The 1105-nt window shown below is 43.9% G+C and overlaps 1 protein-coding gene across 1 annotated transcript; it reads right to left on the reverse strand.

Annotated features, from left to right (window-relative positions):
• Window positions 1-228: 228 nt before the first annotated feature.
• On the reverse strand, window positions 229-828 carry LOC127742880 (uncharacterized). The gene has a single exon (XM_052255595.1). The coding sequence runs from the start codon at window positions 826-828 to the stop codon at window positions 229-231; it is 600 nt and encodes a 199-aa protein (XP_052111555.1).
• Between the last annotated feature and the right edge of the window lie 277 nt (window positions 829-1105).

Below are 1105 nucleotides of genomic sequence, written 5' to 3' on the forward strand. Positions count from 1 at the left end.
TAAAAGCATGTTTTCACATTTAAGCACAAATCAAGGGAGAATTGCAAAACCATGCTATTTCATTGAATAAATGTGAGAAAAGGTGATAAAATCCTCCAAATTAAGCACAAGATAAACCACAAAATTGGGGTTTATCAACTTCCACATCTCTGACAGCTGGAAACATCTGAAGCAGCCACTATTTGTTTTCCCTTACCGTTCCCTTGGGACTCTTAATTCGTTGCAAAGTTATTCCGTCCTTGGGGAAAGTGTTGTGTGCATCCTCTCCCTATGACTTCCTTTCTCTACAGTCACCTTTTTCACACACTCTTCAGCAATTATGCTCTTATTCACCAACTCTGAGAAAGTTCGGATCTCCATTGGTCCCACTAAACTTAAGATATCGCTCCGGAGCCCTCCTTCATACTTAATGCACTTCCATTCTTCGAAGTCTCCCAGAGCTCCCTGACACATATGGAAAAACCTGAATAGTTCCTCAAATTTGTCTATATACTCAGACACGGACATAGCACCCTGCTTCAGTTGTAGTAACTCCAGTTCCTTGGCCGTCCTAGCAGAATTTGAAAAGTACTTTTTGTAAAATTCTACCTGAAAGGCATCCCAAGTGATAGGGTCACCACCTTGCTGCAGGAGACGTTGGGCTCCTTGCCACCAATGCAATGCTTCTCCAGTGAGCAGATAGGTAGCAAATTCAACACACTGCTCTTCAGGTACCAACTGTGCTTGCAGTGCTTGCTCCATAGCCCGAAACCAAGTATCGACTTCAGTCGGATTGGTGGTTCCCTTGAACATAGGTGGATTAACCTTTAAGAAGGTTGCCAATGTCATCAGGCCCTGGGCTCCACCTCTGTCATTGCCATTATTATTTATCTGTTGCCCAAGAACCTCCGCAGTTGCCTAGGGGCATCTAGCCTAGGAATTCTCATCACACCACACGGTACTTAAACGAAACTTAAACCGTACCTCTTGAAGCCAAACCAATTGAGCCTCTTCTTTGGAAGTCTCCACCAACCTTAGCTCCAAGCCTCACCAAAGCTCCTCAAGCAACACCAATCTCCCAATTGTGCACCAAAATCACCAAATACACTAACATAACCAATTTCAC

This window comes from Arachis duranensis, chromosome 10 (genome assembly GCF_000817695.3).
Source record: "Arachis duranensis cultivar V14167 chromosome 10, aradu.V14167.gnm2.J7QH, whole genome shotgun sequence".
In the NCBI taxonomy this organism is placed as follows: Eukaryota; Viridiplantae; Streptophyta; class Magnoliopsida; order Fabales; family Fabaceae; genus Arachis; species Arachis duranensis.

Bases quoted from the DNA above. Each gene is read 5' to 3' on its own strand.
- LOC127742880 (XM_052255595.1), bottom strand. From the start codon at position 828: ATGACATTGGCAACCTTCTTAAAGGTTAATCCACCTATGTTCAAGGGA.